General features: G+C 32.6%; 2 protein-coding genes across 3 annotated transcripts in view; one reads left to right on the top strand and one right to left on the bottom strand.

The window, feature by feature from the left end:
* Window positions 1-18,931, bottom strand: part of Ih (hyperpolarization activated cyclic nucleotide gated potassium channel Ih) — a 482,830-nt gene that overhangs the window by 226,407 nt on the left and 237,492 nt on the right. The window lies entirely within an intron of this gene.
* Window positions 7,049-17,644, top strand: LOC140443119 (15-hydroxyprostaglandin dehydrogenase [NAD(+)]-like). The gene is made up of 6 exons (XM_072534201.1): window positions 7,049-7,199; window positions 8,251-8,377; window positions 9,698-9,804; window positions 9,949-10,147; window positions 12,328-12,463; window positions 17,416-17,644. The coding sequence occupies exons 1-6, from the start codon at window positions 7,101-7,103 to the stop codon at window positions 17,546-17,548; spliced, it is 801 nt and encodes a 266-aa protein (XP_072390302.1). The 5' UTR covers window positions 7,049-7,100; the 3' UTR covers window positions 17,549-17,644.

The following is an 18,931-nucleotide window of genomic DNA, read 5'->3' on the forward strand; positions in this document are numbered from 1 at the left end:
TCAGTAAAAAAAATTACCGGTCACATAATCTTAAAACAAAAAACTTCATCTACTGTTAATTCTACTATAAAATTGTACCGCCGACCTCCCGGACGAGTACACTGATCGCTCTCAATCCTAGAATAATTTTTTTTCTTTCTATTCCCATCTGAAAAAACACCGTCATTGTACAAATTACTAAACAGACATCACACTATCTACTCTGACAAGAAATTCGATATTTAATCAAAATCAGATACAAACTCTCAATCTACCCAAGATACATTGTGGAAACCACTTATGGAATAAAATTGTTTGTGTCCTTATTTTAGAAAATGACAAAAAACTTTGGGATACCTTAACTTTTAAATTTAAATGTGCGCTTTTTAAACATAAATTTGAATGTACAGGGTGATCCACGCAAGTCTGGCATAGTCCATAATCTGTATTTTAAATGAAACATCCTGTATATGTTTATGTTTTTAAAAGCTCCTTAACAACCCGATCTCAACGAACTATATCATATAGGGTCTATTATGAATACTACAAGGTGAAATTTTAAAATTAAGTATAATTTTCTTCAAGACAATTAATTCATAGAATACCCGAGGTAATTGATTGGATTACATTAAAATAAATGCTCAAAATGTTCTCCACCTTGTTGTTGGCAATAGCATAGTCTCCTATAAAATTCGTCCCGAACTTTGTTTAAAGTTTGAGGTGAAATATTCCGTATTTCTGTAGTTATCCTTTCGTTGAGGCCTTCAATGCTAGTTGGTTGTGTTGCATATACTTTGTTCTTGAGATAACCCCACAGAAAAAAATCCAAAGGCGTAAGATCCGGCGACCTAGCTGGCTACTCAATAGTACCCCTTTGTCCAATCCATTTATTAAGATTTCATTCAAGTAATTTCTCACCACTAAAGCATAATGGCGTGTTGTTGCACCGTCCTGCTGGAACCAGACAGTTTCATGCGGTAGGGTCAGATCTATTGGATTGGGATATAACTTAGCCAGCTGAGGAAAAATATCGTCTCTTATCATGCTTAAATATTTTTCCGCTGTCAAATTTCCATCTACAAATATAGGACCAATAATATAATCTCCTATAATACCTGCCCAAACATTCAACTTTTGGGGATACCGAGTGTGTGTCTCACGCCTCCAAGGAGGATTCTCCGCTGACCGGTTCTCCGCTTACAATTTTGTCGATTTACCTCTTCGTTCAATGTAAATGTGGATTGATCAGAAAAAAGAATTGTGCCAAGAGCTATTTCATTTGTGTTAATTTTATCTATCATTCTTTCGCAGAATTCTGGATCGTCTTCTGTTAGCTCCTGCACAAAGTTTGACATGTCCAAGTTCTCCGAATTGCGCATAAATTTTAGACACAGTACTTTGTGCAATATTAGACAACTTAGGATACCTCTGATTAAATGAGTTTGCTACTTCTACAATTCTCCCCGTAACCTATCATCATTAAAATGTCAATTCGGTGAGTCTCAGTTAAATGTTTAATTTTTATTTCTACAAGAAATTAGGAATTTAATATTTTAAAAATGTAAAATATCAACAAACCAAAAACTGATTGATAACAATCCGCATTATTTACCGATTTAGTTTAATTAGCAGACTATCTAGATAGTTTTTACCTATTCATGACAAAAAATGTTAACACGGATACTAAACAGAAATTTTCCCCAATATACTGACACTTATAAATAGTAGTTGTCTGTATTTAGCTAATTTAAAATAATACCATAACACGTGATAAATTATTAATTTCAAAATTTTACCTTGTATTATTCATTATAGACCCTACATGATATAATTCGTTGAAATCAGGTTGTTAAGAAACTTTTAAAAACATAAAAATATACAGGGTGTTTCATTAAAAATAAGGATTAATTATGGACTATGCCAGACTTGCGTGGATCACCCTGTACATTTAAATTTATCTTTTAAAAGCGCACATTTAAATTTAAAAGTTAACGTGTCCCAGAGTTTTTTTATTATTTTCTATAATAAGGACACAAACAATTTTATTCCATAAGTGGTTTCCACACTGTATGAGTATACAGTACCCTTAAATATCCTCCGAAACAGATCACAATACAACCATTCTGAGTTACTTCCGTACATGACCAAACATAACAGAAGCTGAAGAGATTCAATGGATCCAAAAGAATCTTTTCTTCTTGACTAATTGTCGTTTATTCTTCGTGACATAAATCAAAATTGTGTCAAAATGGAACAACAACAACAACTTATTTTAAAAAATTCTTCCTTCTTTGACTTTGTTCTTTTTCTTATTTATCCAATGTCTAACTACTTCATAAAAAATTGTCCTAGAGTCAAATTGTAGGAGCACATTCTATCTTCTTTCGGTTGATGATCACTCCTTTTAACACATAAAATGTCTATTCTACAGTGAGGTTAATCTAACCTCTGATATTACTCATACAAGATTTCCTTTTTCTTCTCACGTCTTTTTTCAATTTACTCTTCCTTGTATAATTGCGTGTAAGAGAGAAGATGTATGTTCAAGTTTCTACCCCATATAGCAGTTGCGACCAAACATAGCATTTTACGAACCGCAATCTAATAGCCAAACTTAATTTCTTATTTGTTAACATTGACTAGAATTTTACAAAACCTTTTTGGGCTATTTAGATTTTAACTTTTATTTCATCATCTAGATCTAATTGAGAGATTCAAGAAAGCAAGCAATTTAATTTAACCCCCTATCCTTTCTTCCTATATCTTTCCCCCTAGCACTTTGATACGCGATAGGAGCACACTTATCAGCCAAATGCTCTTTGTGTGGTAGTCCTGGGTACAAGAACTTCAACATGGTTCCCTAAGGCGCTTTTTTTCTTCCATCTTCCTTAAATTATCCGCGAAGCTGAATTGTTTTCTCGGGCCTCAAGTCTCCGCTTCGGGCTACGCCCAGTTCAGCGACTTGGTGCTTGAGGATTCGAGCCCTTTGTGCCCGGGTTTATGGGTTTTGTTAATGTTTTTTGTTTGAAGCCGTTTTTATGTGTTTTATGTTTTTTTTTAAAGATGTCTGAAATTAAGAATCATTATTAGTGAGCCTACACAGTGATATGAATATCTACGTTGATATAGTTACGAACTATCCGCTAATTTTACATATTTACATTTATGCCCGTATCGGTTGTATAGGACGTTTGTACTTCCATCGATAGAACGCATCATATCTAATTATTTATCGCAATATCGGACTTGGGTGGTTTTCCAGTTCTGCGAATTTAAACTTGGTTGTTTCCACCATCATATCGATCACTCTGATTTGCTGGATTTCTCTGAACAGGAAAAGTTCGGCGAAGTATCTGGGTACATTGACTGCTTCTCTTAACCTGCCGTTGTGGACCGCTTATATTCTCTTCTTTTTGTTTTTTTTTTGTTTTTGTTACAGACATGACCCACGCGAGAGATAAGTCTTACTTTAATTTTAAATTTTGTCTTTTTGCCTGTCAGTCTTTTTATTGACGTTTTTGCCATGTCTGCTTATTGTAGTGTAGCGTCTACATGTTTTTAAAAGTTAACCCTTGATTCACTATGACTCCTAGGTATTAAGCATCTCTTTTCCATTGGATGGGATTGTTTTGCACTATAAGTTGTTCCTCTAGGTTTTTCCTTCGTTTTTTGAAGAGGACTGCGTGTGTTTTGTCGGAGATGATGGCAATTTTCAATTGTATGCTCCATTTTTTTATCCTGTCTAGTGCTGATTGTAGATTATTGGTTGTTATGCAGTTGTTTCCATGTTTTGACGCAATCGCTGTATCGTCGACATAAACGCTGAGTGTTCTTGTAACAATTGCAGTGTATATAGGGTGATAAGACCGCCCCCTCTTGCATTCCAGCCTCCAGAGTTCCGAGTTCAGACAGGACTTGTCCTATTCGAACTTTGAAGCTACGGTTGCTTAAGTACGAAGTGACCAGTCTTGTCATGGCCTCACTGTATCCATGTCCTCTTATTTGACTTACGTCCAAGAAGACAGCTTCCGTACATTGTCTATCAATAAATCCTGCTGTTATGTACTCTGTTAGGCTGAGTACTTGTAGCTCGCTGAAATCGTCTGTTCTGAAGTCGAACTGAGCTTCAGCTTTTAGTCCTAGCTGGTCTGTCTTAGCTTAGCGTCTACTAAATATGACTCTTTCTCTGTGTTTTCTTGCTTTGTGTTTGAATATATTCTCACCGAAATGGTACCTGGTGTTTGTTTACATTTACCACATCGTTTAATAATCTTTATATACATGTTTTTCTAATTTACATTTTGTTCTGCGTATAGATAATTATAGTTTGCTGCATTATTTACATAAAATACGCTATTTGTCGTTTAATTCTATTTTTAAACGATCTATGTAAACAAATAATATTGCATTATTTTACAATCAATTTGTAATTATAATTTTCAGTACAGTACAATGGTTTTCATAATTACCACATTATCGTAAATTGAGTAATAAATACAAAAAAAAAAAGAAAAAAAAACAATGTTCAACATGAACTATAGTTTTACTATTTTATCATCAAAGTAATTTTTCGTGAGTTAAAAATCTTGACCCCGCAATCTACTCCTTATATACAGGAATAGAAATAAGTCATTTGGTACCATATATGTGCCGATCTTATTTATATTAGTTCTAATACAAATTAAAAAGTTCTAACACAACTTTAAAGTTTTTCTTCACTGTTCCTGCCTTTGTTCTCCCTTTATTATGCTGTATTAACGCCACATCACCAGCCGAGATCCTTTCAAATGGAGTGTATCAGTCTTTCCTACTGTACTTAATATACGCCAGAAATACGATTTGAGTCAGTAACAATGTTAATTAATAATTAAAGTACGATCACAAATGTTGAGAAGTTTCCGATGGGCCTACAGCAATACGGACCATTTTATGGGAGTAGAGACTATAAAACAAGAAATTCCAAAGGAAACTAAGCAGGAACTAAACGTAACCAAGTGTTATAATGTAAAAAAAAACTAAAGGGTAAAAACGTCAAAAACCAGTTAAAATGCGAAATAACAAAAAAAAAGAACACAAATTCAAATGAATATACTGACCATAAATAAACACAAATAAAGAAGATAATAATAAGAAGCCATAGAAAAAATAGTAGGAATAATAAAAAAGTAAACAGTGAAGATTGGTTTAATACCAATCGAAACGAGGAAGAGGTATAAAGCATCGAAAAAAAAAAAAAAGCAAAACTGAGCTGCAAAAAAAAGAAACGAGAATACTAGGAAATGAGATAACAAGATATGAAAAATCATATCATCAACAAAGAGATTAAGAATTTTTCTACCAAAGGCCTAAATCAATAAAGGGTTCCGGAATCACATGCTTCTGCAGAAGAAAAAAAAGGCACGCTAATAGGTGACTTACCAAGAATACTATAGAGGTGGACAGAATACTTTATGGAACTGCTAAACCCAGAGGAAAATACCAATACAATCACAAACTAGACCGGAGGACAATAAAAATGAGGCTAAAATAAATTAACCATCAGGTTAAGAGATAGAGGAAATAATAAAGCAGCTGAAGAATAACGAGACCAGGCAAAAATGGTACTACAGCAGAAATATTCAAGTAAGGTGGACAGCTACTCAAATGAATAATCAACCTAATAAAACGAATTTGTAAAAATAAGAAATTGCCACAAGGCTGAAAAAATACATTCATATGCATAATACACAAAAAGGGAGATAAAAGTCTATGCCAAAAACAGAAATATATAAGCGAAAATTGGCAAAAGGGAACAAATTTGAATAAAACCAGAAGAAAGTTTTGCCGGTAAATAATTTTCTCTCAAATGATATTCGACTATTTCACGAGACAATTAATACACCATATCAACGAAACATAATCTTTATTTATTTGTTAACAATATTAAATGTACAGTTATTATAAGCTATAGTAGTGTGCCTATTCTTTTCTACCAAAGCATGATTTTTTGTATTATTGACCTGTAGTATTTGGGAACTAGAAAGTCCAGCTTCATTTGTTGTTCTGAATTTTCGATCAACTTGATGGTGACAGGAATCCAGCTGCAAATATGGTTTTAGAGAGCTTGCATTTGAGTGACCCGTTAATTTAATTAACTCCTGTTCAGAAACACCTTGCTTGAACAAGGCTGACACAGCTGAAAATCGATGAGAATGGTTTGTTATTTTATGTTTTTTTGTGTCTATTCCAATTTTTCCAGTTGACAGTTTTGTCCACTTAGATACGGTGTTGATTCCAGGTGTATAGTTTTTGAACCAAGATCCATTTTTCCAGTTGGGGTGAACAGTAAGAAAGAGTCTGTCTAATAAAATCTTTGGTCCTCTTTTTCCATTAATTTCAAAATAATCTAACTGGGCATACATTTTCGTTTGATGAATTTCTTACCAGCCATTTGCCGCTTGCCAAACTTTTCAAACCGCCTTGATTTGTTTTGAAAAAATGCTGTTGAATTCAATTCGGCCCGTAAATTCTCTCATAATTAACATCAAATTCCTTTTGAAAAAAGGGAATCTTGCAGTTTACGGCTCTCTACAATCAAATGAGCAGAGGTGGATAAACTTTTTTTGTGCTTCATCGGGGGATTCCTCGTCGTAGCTTGGGATGATTTGTAAAAGTTCTTCGATGGATAATGTTTTTAAACGGAGTTTTATTTTTTCTTGAACACTTTGAAGCATAATTTTGAAGTAGGAACCCTGCGTTGCTATGGCGTTTTATCAGTTAAAAATAGTCTAGTGAAATAGTCATTATATTAATTATATTTGACTTGTGGTATTGTATCTTAGAATACCGATTTCCGGACTGGAAATCAAAACCCCAAATTGTTGTATATTTAATCAAAGTTGTGGTATCGAAAAATACGAAAAAACAATCAAAATTTTAATGAAGAATTAGCGAAATAGTGCCCACATAAACAATATTTAACTATTTCCGTAATTACGGAATGTAATAAAATGAATTATCTTTTGTCGCATTTTTGTCTAAATTCGCGCATTGGATTGGCCTATTAACTTACGCGTCGAGTATATTAGACGTTAAATTTTCCATACAACACTTATACTGCATTTGTTTTCACAAGAGCAACGATGGTATTCGACATTCAAGGAAAAAGTGCAGTTCTCACTGGCGGAGCTGCAGGTATCGGTTTTAGTATCGCAGTTGAGTTGCTTAAAAATGGATTAAAGGTAAGACGTGCACTAATAAATAACGGTATATAGAATATAGATTATCTTTTCTCTTTGGTATTTCCTGAACTATCTATTTTCAAACTTCATATAAAATTTCCTGATTAATAAGTCTGGGGTTAATAATAAAATAACCCAACATTTATTTATGCCCAAAAAGTCTTCTACTTCTTATTCTTCTTTCTTGTATGAAGGCTTTAAAGCCTGTTTCTTCTTTAATATTAGCCTCCTAAATTCTTTAAATTATCGCACCATCTTTTTCTTGGTCTGCCAATACTTCTTCGTCCATTTGATGACTTATCTCGTGCTATTCGTACTATCATATCCTCTGCCATTCTACTAATGTGTTCGTTCCACTCCTGTTTCCTACGAGACTTAAGCGTACGAAGTGGGCTTAACGAGTCACCCTGTCTGACTCCACTTTGTACTGATATACACTGTGTTAGTTTTCCATTTATCTTTGCCTGTATTAGATTATGGAAGTAGATGTTTTCGATGGTTTGTATAATATTGATTGGTATATTTCTTTTATACAGTTGGAGTAAGACGTCTTCGACTTGGATGCGATCGAAAGCCTTTGTCAGGTCTATAAAACATATGATATGCAAAAAGTCAAATAGGAGAATATTAAAAATATTTTACTATGAGAAAGAAAAGAAGATGGGAGTTGAACCAGTTGCACAAATGGATACCTAATGAAAAACTAGCATAAATATCAATGGCTTTAAAAGCAACAGACACCAATCACAAATATGACTACATTCCTAATATCGAACAAGAACAGACCCCACGCGTGATATAAGAAAAAGAAAAGAAGAGCTTTAAACAGCAAGGAGATTATATATTGGTATAGATAGAATATACTGATTAAAGACTACGGTCTCGATTTTCCATTTCCAGTTTATAAAATTTGTCCAAAGATCCTCTTTTCTATTTTCTACTCACTCAAAATATTTTTTTTTATTTATTGTTCTAAATTTTGCCAAATACAATTTTTTCTGTGTTTAACATTTCCTGTATATAAGCTATGATTTATTTTAATTTATTTTAGGGTGTAGTTATAGCAGATATAGACAGCAAGAGTGGAAATGAGGCAATCACTAAACTAACGGATCATTTCGGAAGTAATAAAGCTGTATTTTTAAAAACAGATGTAACCAAAGTCGATCAATTAGAAGGTGAGTGCATTATATATATTATATATATATATATATATATATATATATATATATATATATATATATATATATATATATATATATTGAGATAATATTAAATATAGGAGAAACGAAGGTAATCTAGAATGAACTTAAATGGTGATTAAAGATATAATTTATAAGTTATATACTAGAGAATATTATAAAAAGTATTTATATGAGGGTATTCTTAAGAAATTAGCATAATAATAAGTTTAAAAAGTTTTTTATTTTGCAATGTATTTGGTTATTTTAATAATTATGATATTATAAATATATTTGAGTACGCCATCTTTATAGGCAACCAAATATACACTGAAGTAAATTTGGTTGTGGGAACTTTTATGAATAATTATGGATTTAAAATAGTGTTATTTATTAATTTAAAATGTTTAATTTATATATAAAATTACATTCTGATCTGAAAAGCCCAAATTTCCATAAAATTCTCGATAGAAGAGTAAAGAATTATCTAGAACTCTAAAATAAGACGCCAATAGAAAGAATTTAACTTTTTTTCGGTAGAATGTTCGCGAACATTGTAGTGTCTATGAAATAAAAGAATTCGAATACATTTTCTTTCAAGAATATTCGTGAACATTGAAATGATATAAATACGATGTCATTTGGATTCAAAATGGTCAGTATAGTCAGTATGGTCAGTATTAGCAAAGAATATAGACGCTTAGTATTAGGGTATTAGTACAGTATTCAATAGTCATTAATGCAGTATTTAAGATAGTCAGTAATCAGTGATTCAGTAGTTGGAAAGTATATTAGATGAAGATTAAAAAATAGTATTAAGGGAGTATTAGTTGGAGATTAAAAATTATATTATGTATATGGTGATTGGAGATTGGAAGAGAAAAAAAGATTATTAGAAGAAGAAGAATATTTTTTTTTCTTAATATCATTTATAAATCTTAGCAAATTTTTGAACCGTTTTAACCCCATGGCAGCTTTATATATTATGGTAGGTTAGTAGTAGTCTAATAAGGGCATATAACTCGCAATATTTCTAGTTCTCTATCCCCAGGACTTTTTTGGCTTCTTTATTTGTACACTTTACTATTTCATAATTTTTTCGTCCACAAACAAATAAAAGGAATCAACAGGATCATCTACACTTTGACCAGGGGCTAACATTACTTTGTTCACTTTGCTTTTTATTACGTCGCAGGATCACATATATCCTGTCGGTTGTGGTTGACTCTTCCAGTTAATTCCATCATTAGTTTCAAAAATTACACACTCTGAAATCTAGGAAATTGTAGCTAGTGATGTAATTACTTTTTGTTGCAGCTGCCTTTAAACTAGCACTTTCGACATTTGGTGGAGTTGACATAGTAATCAACAATGCCGGTGTTCTAAAAGATTCTCAATGGGAGCTCGAAATCGCTGTTAATTGTGTAAGTACAAGTTGTGTACCCCATTTCAAGTGTGTGAGTGATTGCGCTGTGTAAAACAAACTGTGTATTTAGATTAAGTTATATGTAAAATAAATGTAAATAACTACGTATAAATATAATAATCTGAATAAAACTGTTTTTCAGAACGCTGTTGTCCAAGGAACATTATTGGGAATTAAATATATGGGAAAGAACAATGGATACAAAGGAGGAGTCATAGTAAATATCGCATCAATTTATGGTTTTCAAGAAATGGAAGCTTGTCCGGTATATGTTGCCACCAAACATTTTGTTATTGGTTTGGATAAATCCTTTGGAACAAGATACTATTACGATTTGACAGGTAATAAAAATATGCAAAGTAAAATAACTATTTAGCAACAAAATAAAGCGAATATGATAATGTTACAATTTGGCTATTCATACAATCAATAATAACAATAATAAATTTTCTAAATCAAATTGTATGTAGTACTCCACCCATTTGTTCATTCTAATACATAAAAGAACATTTCTTTTATTTCCAAACATTATGAAAATATTGAACTGAAAAAATTTGTACATATATTTTTTTTGTATAACAACTGTACGGTGTTTATATACTGCTATCTGATCACAAATGGCCAATTGTCAGTTATTTTCTAACCTAACTTAATAAATAGCAAAAACTTAAATATATGGGCTTACCCTATCATTTACTCTTATTTTATCTATCAACTAATGCACTACAACTAAGATGCCATACCATCACAGCACTATACTCTGATTTTTACACTAAACTGTTATACATTTACAATAACTCAAATGGCTTGTCCTTATGAGTCTTCTCTTTAGTTCAGTGTTGTCAACAAACTGGATTGCCTCGACATTCAAATGACTATGCAGCCTCTGTTCGTGACTTACCGCTGTTCTCTTGATTACTCCGGTCTCAGTCTCCATACTTAGGTCCTGGTGGAGGTTGCTATTACGGATATACCAGGGAGCATCAACAATGTTCCTCAGTACTTTGTTTTGAAATCTCTGTACTTGAAATTGGATAATATGTAGATTACTAGCTTTGGTAGAGCCCCAGAGTTGGCACCCATATACCCATACTGGCCTCAGTACTTGCTTGTAAATGAATAATTTATTATGAATGGATAATGTTAAATTTTTTCGAATCAGCCAATACAATTTCTTATATCTAATATGAAGCTACCCTCTTTTCTTTTTGAGATTAACTTTCCAGTGCAGCCTCGCGTCTAGGGTGTTGCCCAAGTATTTTGCTGATGTTGCATAAGGAACTTAAGTATCATTTATTCTAACTGAGAAATTTTCTATTTTTTTATTTGTCAATTTAATGTGTGTATAGATTTAGTCTCATTTAATTTTATTCGCCATTTTCTGGTCCAGGTATATATTGTATTTATTGATAGTTGCAACTTATCAGTCGCTTCTTCACTAGTGTCTTCTATCGCTAGTATGGCTGTTTATCGGCAAAGGTGACAAGAGTGTTGTATTCTAGCTCTGGAATGTCACACGTATACACGTATAATAGGTACAGCACTGGACCTAATACACCCACTTGTGCCACGCCAGCTTTGATCTCTCTTAAATCGGTGTACAGTTCTTCTTGTTTTACTTTGAAATATCTATTCGCGGTTTATGGCATGAACGTTCGTAATTTATAGTTTAAACCCTCATGTCAGACTTTATCAAACGCCTGTGCTACGTCCAAGAAGATTGTATAGCAGACTTTCTTTTCTTCTGGAATGGAATGTTTATTTCTGAAACCAAATTGATGATTTGGTATAAGATTTTTTCTTTCTATTATTGGTTTTAATCTTTTCAATAGAAGTTTTTCAAATAGTTTTGACATCACCAGAAGGAGTGATATTAGTCGATAGGATGTCACTTCATTAGGAGGTTTATTTGGTTTGGCGATTATAATGACTTCGGCTACATTCCAGAGTCTGGGAATATATCTCAATTTAAAAGCAGCATTTATTAGGTGAATCAGCTTAACTATGGTTTTTCTTGGTAGATTTTTTAATAGTTCTCCTGTTATGAGATCCTGGAGCTTTCTTATGATACTTCTCTACTGATTTGAACAAATAAAAATTACTTGTGAATTACCTTGTAGCGAGAGATGACAGAATCTTCATTTCTTATGCTCTGCCTTTCCATAAACAAAACGTGCCGCTGAACTCACAGCGTAAGATTTATTTAATCTTATCTTGAACTCCAAAATTCAAAAGCAGTCTTTAGTTTTCTCTCTTCTCTCTGTTATCTTATATCTCTCATAATGAAATATTCTATCAGCATTTCTTTATTTGATAGAAGTTTCTCCTCTTTTTATAAAAGTTTCGTTTTTGCTGCTTCTTTTTTTATATAAACAATATTCTTGTTTTTTCGCTAACTAACATATGTAACACAATTTTGTGTTGAGTAGGTAGCGTCTTTTAATTTTTTAAATGAGAAAATGAATTAATAAAAGTTTAAAAAGAAGATATAAGGAAATTATTTATATTTTTTTATTTATAGGTATCAAATTTGTAACTATGTGTCCCGGAATAACTGACACAACACTAGTGGCCGAATCTTCAGGATTTTGTTTACCAGGTTTTCCCAATTTAGGAAAAATGCTAACTGAAGGTTTAGCATCAATGCCCCAACAAACGTAAGTTAATATGTAGTTTACATATGCCGCTGGTACCTCCTCCTGCACAAGCTAATCGCATTAATCTAAATGTATAAATTTCAAAAACTTATAGTATTATTTTTATGAATCTTTTTTGTTTACATGTAACACAAATTGTGTGCTCATCTGATATTGACATGTTGATATTTAATTTCAATAATATACGTGCTATACAACCATGTTAAAGTAAGTCAATGTCATGTAAATTTGTGATTTCTTGGAAGTGGGAAAGTTCGTTTAACAACTTTTACAACTAAAGTATTTTTGTTTCTCTTTTTTTGTGAGCCTTTTAATACACTGGTAACTTTTTTTTACTTTAATTATTGAAACAACGTGCCTATATTATGTTACCTTATAATATGTTAAGTCAAATACAAGCTGTTTATATGAATGATTGCTTAATCTTTCTATCAGTAATTTGAAATTCTGTTTGTAGTTTCGTGTTAGAAAGCTCACTGTACTTCTGTTTTTTTCCTCAAAAAGTGGTTTTTGGTTCTCGAGTTGAACATTTTTATACTTCAATTTCACCAAATTAACAGCTACATATTCTTGTAAGGTATCCTTTGAGATTTTTTCTATACTTGTAAGCCTATGGTTTATGTTTAGATAAATGGATGGTATGTGGGATGATAACACTCCCACAAGTAGTGAACTTTTTGTATTTAAATTGACGATAGTACTTCTTTTTGATATATATATATATATATATATATATATATATATATATATATATATATATATATATATATATATATATATATATATATATATATATATATGGTGTCTCCTTGTCGGACAGGGGATATGGTGTCTCCTTGACAAGGAGACACCATATCCCCTAAGCTCTTCACTGCAACCTTAGAAAAAATCTTCAGGAAATTAGACTGGAACAACCAAGGTGTATGTATAGATGGAGAATACCTAAACCATCTTAGATTCGCTGATGACATCATTCTAATTGCTAGAAGTCCTGAAGAATTACAACTACAAATTAATGACCTTAATACAGCCAGCAATGAGGTAGGCCTAAAAATGAACCTAGCAAAGACTAAAATAATGTGCAATGATCTGATCGCCAACGCGGAAATAAAAATTAATGAAACCTCGGTAGAAGTAGTAGACGAATACATATACCTGGAACAGCTCATACATAAATCGGGATCACTACTTCCGGAAATCAACAGACGAATAAAACAAGCGTGGTCAGCATTCGGACGAAATTCCATAGTCTTCAAGTCCATAATGCCACTATACCTCAAGAAGAGAGTATTTGATCAATGCATATTACCCGTCTTGACATATGGATGTGAAACTTGGATATTAAAGAGAGAAATAACGTCGAAACTCCAAGTAACTCAAAGAAAAATGGAAAGATGTATGCTAGGGATAGCAAAGAGGGATCGTAAAAGAATTGAATGGATACGGAGGCAAACCCAGGTGACTGATGTAATCCAAAGAATAAAATCCCTGAAATGGCAATGGGCAGGACATATAGCAAGAAGAACAGACAACAGACGGACCACTAGACCAACTATGTGGTACCCCAGGAACGCTAAGAGACCAAAGAGGCGCCCGAATCTCAGATGGGATTATGATGTAAGAAAATTAACAGGAACAACGTGGTCTCGAATAGCACAAGATAGAAAAATATGGGCGCAAATTATAAGAACAACGAATAACTAAGACATCGTCGAATAATAATAAGAACATAGAATAACATTGAAATAAGGGAGGCTGCACCCTAATTGGAAACGGTTGATAAAGCTGCACATGATGATGATGATGATGATGATGATGATGATGATATATATATATATATATATATATATATATATATATATATATATATATATATATATATATATATATACAGAGTGGCCCAAAAGTCTGGAAACGGCCAATTATATCGTAAATTACTAGTTATAATTAAACAAAATTTGAGGTACACCTATTTTGGGATACGAAAATTCCATATTTGATATTTGAAATGTTGCCAGATTTACCGTTTCTCTTATATTATCAATAACTTTGGTTCTCCAAATTCATCACCCTGTATATTCAGTCATTGTTGGAATCTCCTATTCAATACGAGTTCAACCCTATGTAAAACTTATGATTTTATGTAGTATGGAAGGTCTTAAATACATTAAACAGAAGTCTGGCAACGCCTAATTGTCTCAATAAATTTTTGAATTCTAACTATTTTCAACTACATTAAAACGTAACAATTGATAGATTACAACATTTTTTAACATAATGGTTACTTTATCGAGTGTTCAAAATCTGCCTTGACAGTACTCTAATAGATGGTAGAATGCGTCTACTACAGTTCTCCATGATTGTCTAGAAATTATTCGAGATTCATCGATTCCTTGCTCTGCCTTAGCTCCGCAAGACTTGCTGGTTTAGTTTTGTAAAATGAATTTTTTAGTATCCCCATTAAAAATAATCTTTAGGATTGAAATCAGGTGAACGTGGAGGCCATTCAATTCTACCTCGTCTACCAATCCATCGTAAGGGAAATATCTCACCTAAATAACGCCGGACGTTTACACCAAAATGAGCTGGACCTCCATCTTGCTGAAACCATATCTGATTAAAATTGACCCCTTAAAAAATAAGTTTCTCAGTGTAGGTACAATTTCATTTCTAAGTAACATTTCGTATCTATCTGACTAATTTCCTTCGATAAAAATGGTCCAATTAACTGAGTACCTACTATACCTGACCATACATTTAATTTTTGTGGTCTTTGAGTATGGTTTTCACGCATCCAGTGTGGATTTACGTCACTCCAGTACCTTAAATTGTGTCGATTTACACTTCCACACAGTGTAAAGTTTGCTTCATCGGAAAAACATATTCTGTTAAAGAAATTTTCATCATTTTCAATTTTATCCATCAGTACGTCAGTAAACTCTAATCTATCTTGCAATAAGTTAATTTTGTATTGTTTAAATTTATTCTAAGGGTGCGTTCATAACGGAGACCATCGCACCGTCTCCTCTCCTAGAGCGTAGCATAGACGGCGAACGCTCGCATTTAAAGTATTAAATGAACGAATGCTTAGGTAATACACGTAAGACTGAAGAACGACCTACACCATGTACTTGTGAACCCTGCGTAAGGATGTATGTGCATCTTTAACAGAACTTTGCATTATACCTAAGTTTTGTTGTCATTCACAACTCTTTTAGGTCTACCTGATCGGTATTTATCATTTACTTCTATTCTACATATTCCTCAAATCGTTTTACAGTTTTTTGTACCGTCACCTTATGAATAGGAGAACGGTTTGGGAAAGTATCATTGAACAAGTTGGCTATTTCACAATAAGATCTTTTTCTGTCACCGTACCCTCTCACCATTAGAATAGTAATTCGTTCTTTTTCGTTAAGAGCCATTTTAGAGAAGCAATTTATCTGTATTAATCAATACTGTCAGTTTTAGTTAATAATGTAAACGGTGAACAAATGCCAAAATCACAGCATTCTACATTTAAGAGCGTAGGCGCAAAATTTCGGGCCAATGCTTTTTAAATATGTTAATTTTTTTCGAATCCTGAAAAAACTAACAAATATTTTTGAAAAATTTAAACGCAGAATGAAAGATTATATTATTACCGAGGGCCGAAAGTCCCGTAGAATAAACAAAAAGTTTTTTTAAATGAGATATTTGAAATAAAAATCGAACTTAATTTTTTTTCTTTCTCACTCCTCTAACTTATTAAAATAAACATTATAGAAGTTTTCAGGGACTTTCGGCCGTCAGTAACAATGTATTATTTCCTCATGCGTTTAAATTTTTCAAAAATACTTATTAGTTTTCTCAGGAGTACAAAAAAAATGAATGCATTTAAAAAGCATTGTCCCGAAATTTTGCGCCTACTTTGCCCAAATATGGAATCTTCATATCCCAAAATAGGTGTACCTCAAATTTTGTAAAATTATGACTAGCAATTAACGAAATAATTGGTTGTTTCCAGACTTTTGCGCCACTCTGTATAGTTCATCTAAAATTTTAATTCCTTTTAGTTTGGTTTCTTAATTTGTTTCACTTTTAACGACTATTGTGATTGTCTCTAGTAATAATTATTTTTTGTTTCAAGTATAATTGTCAACTACCTCCGTTTCTGATTAAACCACGCTTCTGCATTCGCTTGATTGTATTAAAGATAATTTCTAAAGCTCTTCTAACAAGCTACCTGGGACTAGACCAACATCCACAGCAAGGGTAAATTATGCTTTTTATCTCGCTCCAGCAATTTCCTTGTGGTGACTTATAGGCACGTTTCAAAATCCGGTTTGGTCATTTGTCACGTATGGTGTTTTGGTCATTTGTTGTATTTTCTGATACCTCTTCCGATATATAATTTATTATTATTTTATAATAATATATTGTTGTGGTTGTGGTTGCAACTACTTCAGCCGTATACATCTGCTGACCATCTACCTATCTTCTTCCTCTTATTTGTGTGATCTTTCTCTGATTATGTGATATTTAAACTTCATCTACCTATAATGATAGTAAATCATGTTTTCATTATTACTTAATCAGACACAGCCTTTGCAGGACATTATTCCTTACTCCCTTCTAATTTTCTCATTATGTATTGCATGTCATCGGCTCACCTTACCAATATGTTGGTTAGTCAATTCAAAATTAGTTTTCGCTTTTTTTTTAAGTCACTTTTATTCAGCTAGCCAACACTTTCCTGTCTCTCCTAAGTACGTCGACACTTCCTCAGGAATATTATCTGGTCCAACTGCTTTCTCTTTCTTTATTTTTTGAGATGTTCTGGTTCTCTCCTTAATTTCAAAGAATAAAAAAAATAACAGGTTTCCAATCATTTAATTTATTTTTAATTTCTTTTTATAAATTTTTGTTTATATGTATACTATAAATATTAACATTGTATAATCTTTTTTTAGGCCAGAATGTGTTGGAAAGGGGATAGTTACTGCCATTACTAAAGGAGACCATGGTAGTATTTGGGTCTCAGAAGGAAAGCAACCCGCCTACGAACTTGAGGTTCCCGATCGAAGAACAATGAAAAAGCATTAATCGTTATTAATTTAAGGCCATACATATATAAACAAAAAAAAGTGATTCTACATTTATTTTTATGTTAAAAATAATTAATATACCACTTAGTTCTTAGTTCGGTGTTTTTGTATTTTTAAATTTATTCAAAAGGAAATTTTGGGCCAACATCTAACAGCTTTTGTGACTTCACTTGACAAAATCCAGGAAACCTGAGCAACTCTGTGGAATATTGTGGAAATCAAACGCAGTGGGAAACATGGTCATGGCTAACAAAAGAGGTAAAAATGGTCATCCGAAGAATAGTTAACTACATCCTAAAAAAAAAGATGAATTGTGAATGTTTAAGACTATTTGAGGGTTTCGGTATAGAATATTCGAACCTTATAGAGATTAGGAGCTGTCTAAAATCTCCTAAACGAACTGGATATATAACTGCTATACAAGAATTCTATCAGTTATTGGAATTGTATGGTGGATTGGAAACAATATAAAGGAAAAGAGAAATCATACGATTTTCTAAAAATCACATCTTGGGCACTGGAATCATAACAATCAATAGCAAAACATATAAGAAGAAATTTCAAAGGCATTAGTCCCAGAAAAAGTATTTTAAGACTTAGAGGAGGTTTCTTTACCTATAGTCTAATATATATATATATTCCGACAGAAGAAAAAGAAGATAAAGGTAAAGAAGAATTTCATTACAAATTATAAATAATTCATAATGAAATTCATGCCCAAAAAATTATATAAAAACAATATACGGAGACCTAAACGCAAAAGTTGGAATAATATAGCAATTCTAACCTACAATAGGAAAGCACGGTCTCCATGAGTAATAAAATGACAATGGCAATGGGTTAATAAACCTAGCAAGATTACTTAACATGGTAATTGCTGGCATATACTTCGCTGGTAAAGATATACACAAAGGCACTTGGAAATTATCAGATGAACTTTCAGATAATATAATAGATCATGTACTTTGTACAGCTATGAGGTATGGCCACTAAAAGAAAGAACACTGGCAACGCTGAAAGCGACGGAAATGGATTTTTGGAGAAGAGCTGCAGGAAGATCTAGAAGAGAAAGAATTACCAAAGAACGCATTAGAGAAATAATGGGAATCAAACGAACAATCACAGATGACCTAACAACAAAACAACTTATCTGGTTCGGACACATACAAAGAATGGATGAACAACAAATACCAAAAGAAATATTAAAATGGCAACTAGAAGGAAACAGAAAACGAGGTAGACCGAAAAAAGTTGGAGCGAAGGAATAAATAAAGAACAGGGAGAGGACCATAGAAGAAGACCTATGGAACAACCAGACTAAGTGGCGATTGGAACTCGGAAAACGGCGGAGAACATTATAAACCGACAAGTAGTAGTAGTT

The sequence above is a fragment of the Diabrotica undecimpunctata genome, chromosome 6 (assembly GCF_040954645.1).
Source record: "Diabrotica undecimpunctata isolate CICGRU chromosome 6, icDiaUnde3, whole genome shotgun sequence".
In the NCBI taxonomy this organism is placed as follows: domain Eukaryota; kingdom Metazoa; phylum Arthropoda; class Insecta; order Coleoptera; family Chrysomelidae; genus Diabrotica; species Diabrotica undecimpunctata.

Bases quoted from the DNA above. Each gene is read 5' to 3' on its own strand.
- LOC140443119 (XM_072534201.1), top strand. From the start codon at position 7,101: ATGGTATTCGACATTCAAGGAAAAAGTGCAGTTCTCACTGGCGGAGCT. The intron at 8,378-9,697 runs GTGAGTGCATTA...TTTTTGTTGCAG, and splicing joins CAAAGTCGATCAATTAGAAG to CTGCCTTTAAACTAGCACTT. The intron at 12,464-17,415 runs GTAAGTTAATAT...ATCTTTTTTTAG, and splicing joins GCATCAATGCCCCAACAAAC to GCCAGAATGTGTTGGAAAGG.